The following is a 2,639-nucleotide window of genomic DNA, read 5'->3' as shown; positions in this document are numbered from 1 at the left end:
AATATGCAGATGTTGTGGATACAAGCATAAAAGTGAAAATAGTGGGGCAGCTAGGTGGCGCAGTGAGTAGAGCACTGGCCCTGGAGTCAGGAGGACCTGAGTTCAAATCCAACCTCAGATACTTGGGACATGTACTAGCTGTGTGACCTTGGGCAAGTCACTTAACCCAAATTGCCCTGCCCCCCCAAAAAAACCCAAAAATATAAAAGTGAAAATAGTCCCTGACTCCAAAGAATATTCATTGTGTGGATCCAGAGAGATTCCTGAAGTCTTAGATAATATTGTTGACTTCTGTAATTAAGTATTATTACTAATTGTTTTCTGATACTGATAAATGCTAACTTACTTGTGCATCCTTCTAGGTTCTGTGGTGATTCTAACAAATGAAATATCCAGAAAGCTGGAGTAAAGGTAATTGGTATCTTACTTGAAATATGACATAGCATAAATGATTTTAGAATCTTTTGTTGTCATAGGAATAGCATATTCCTCTTTTGGCTCTCAGCTTATGGTGGTGAAGGTGCAACTTCTGTCAGTCATCCCAAATCTGGGTTCATCTGACACCGGCAGCCACTCTGCAGCTTCCGGGCCAAGCCTCCACCTTCATCGCCGCTATGCCGCCTATGTTTGACCCTAATGAAATTAAAGTCATGTTTTTAAGGTGCACTGGTGCTAAAGTTGATGCCACATTGGCTGTGGCCCCAAAAATTGGTCCCTTGGTTTTGTCTCCCAAAAAGGTTGGTAATGACATTGCCAAGGCAACTGGTAACAGGAAAGGGCTAAGGATCACAGTGAAACTTACCATTCAGAACAGACAGACCCAGATTGAGGTTGTGCCTTCTGCCTCAGCCTTGATCATCAAAGCCCTAAAGGAACCTCCTTGGGACAGAAAGAAGCAGAAAAATATTAAACACAATGGAAACATCAGTCTCGATGAGATTGTCAACATTGCTCAACAGATGAGGCACCGATCTTTGGCAAGAGATCTCTCTGGAACCATTAAAGAGATACTTGGGACAGCCCAGTCTGTGGGCTGCAACACTGATGGCAGACACCCTCATGATGTCATTGATGACATCAATAGTCGTGGTGTTGAATGCCCAGCAAGTTAAAAGCTACAAAGGAGACTATTGCAATAAATTTAACATTTGACAACAACAACAAAAAGAAAAAAAGGAATAGCATATTCCAAAATATATGTGAGTAGGGGCATTTGAGTCAATAAGTCACTTAGCCCACCTTCCTTGTGAGGAGATTCTATGCGCTGACACTTGACCAGGTAAGAGCATGTCTCACTCAGTCAGAAACTTCAGGTACTAAAAGTTGTTGAAAGCTATTAGAATGGTGTCTACAGAAAGTCTTTTTAGATTGGTTACAGAAATCTGATCACACCCTGTAGGTTCTCGGTAAAATATCAGACCCATTCTGGAACTGAGAAACTTGGTTGAGCAGCTAACTAGGAGAGAGTATTCCAGCCAAACTGAAAAGTATTTGCTTTGGGTTGGAGGAGAATGTTTCTGCCTTGGCTGCCCCTCTTGCTATGGTCAGAAGAAAATCTTAGGAGTTTTGAAGGAGCCAAAGGATTTTGGTCTCCCTGTCTTTCCATCAGTGTCTTAGCTGCATCCCCAGAAGACTTAATAGCGTTGTTTGCATCAAGAGCCAAGGTCGAAGGGGGCAGAGCCAAGATGGCGGCTGGAAAGCGGGACTTGCCTGAGCTCCCCAACCAGGTCCCTCCAAAAACCTATAAAAAATGGCTCTGAACAAATTCTAGAACTGCAGAACCCACAAAATAGCAGAGGGAAGCAGGTCTCCAGCCCAGGTCAACTTGGATGGTCGCTGGGTAAGGTCTATCCCACGAAACTGGGAACGGAGTGGAGCAGAGCCCAGTATGAGCCCCACCTGGAACAACCAGACCACCAGCTGGGCAGAACAGGCCCTAGCACCCTGAATCAGTGAGCTGTGGCAGTTACCAGATTTCTCAACCCACAAACACCAAAGACAACAGAGAAGGTTAGTGGGAAAAGCTGCTGGGGGACAGAGTGAAAGGAGTTCACAGTTTGCCTACTGCCCCAGGCCCACCTGGTGGGAGGAATTAAGTGGCGGATCTGAGCAGAGTGCAGAGCAAGCTTAGATCTTAGTCCAGTCCAGGTTGGTGGTTCTTGGGGGAGTACTAGCGCTGGTGTGGCAGAGCTTGTTGTGTATCTCTGAAAACAACAGCACAACCCCTCAAGCTTGGGACAAAGTACTCTATACAAGCAGTCATACCCCGACGAAAAACTCAAGGATCAAGTAACTGGGCTGGGAACATGAACAGGCAGTGAAAACGTACTCAGATTCAGAATCAGACTTTGGAATCTCTCTTTGGTGACAAAGAAGACCAAAACATACAGCCAGAAGAAGTCAACAGTCAAAGAGCCTACATCAAAAGCCTCCAAGAAGAACACAAACTGGTCTCAGGCCATGGAAGAGCTCAAAAAGGATTTGGAAAAGCAAGTTAGAAAGTAGAGGAAAAATTGGAAAGAGAAATGAGAATGATTTGAGGAAAACCAAGAAAAACAAGTCAATGACTGGCTAAAGGAGACCCAAAAAAATACTGAAGAAAACAACACCTTAAAAAATAGACTCAAATGGCCAAAGAG

At 44.3% G+C, this 2,639-nt stretch overlaps 1 protein-coding gene across 1 annotated transcript; it reads left to right on the top strand.

The window, feature by feature from the left end:
* Positions 1–614: 614 nt before the first annotated feature.
* LOC118849233 (60S ribosomal protein L12-like) lies at positions 615–1,126 on the top strand. Its single transcript, XM_036758315.1, has one exon. The coding sequence runs from the start codon at positions 615–617 to the stop codon at positions 1,110–1,112; it is 498 nt and encodes a 165-aa protein (XP_036614210.1). The 3' UTR covers positions 1,113–1,126.
* Positions 1,127–2,639: the final 1,513 nt, after the last annotated feature.

This window comes from Trichosurus vulpecula, chromosome 4, assembly GCF_011100635.1.
Source record: "Trichosurus vulpecula isolate mTriVul1 chromosome 4, mTriVul1.pri, whole genome shotgun sequence".
Taxonomy (NCBI): domain Eukaryota; kingdom Metazoa; phylum Chordata; class Mammalia; order Diprotodontia; family Phalangeridae; genus Trichosurus; species Trichosurus vulpecula.
This window is presented reverse-complemented; position numbering and strand designations above follow the sequence as displayed.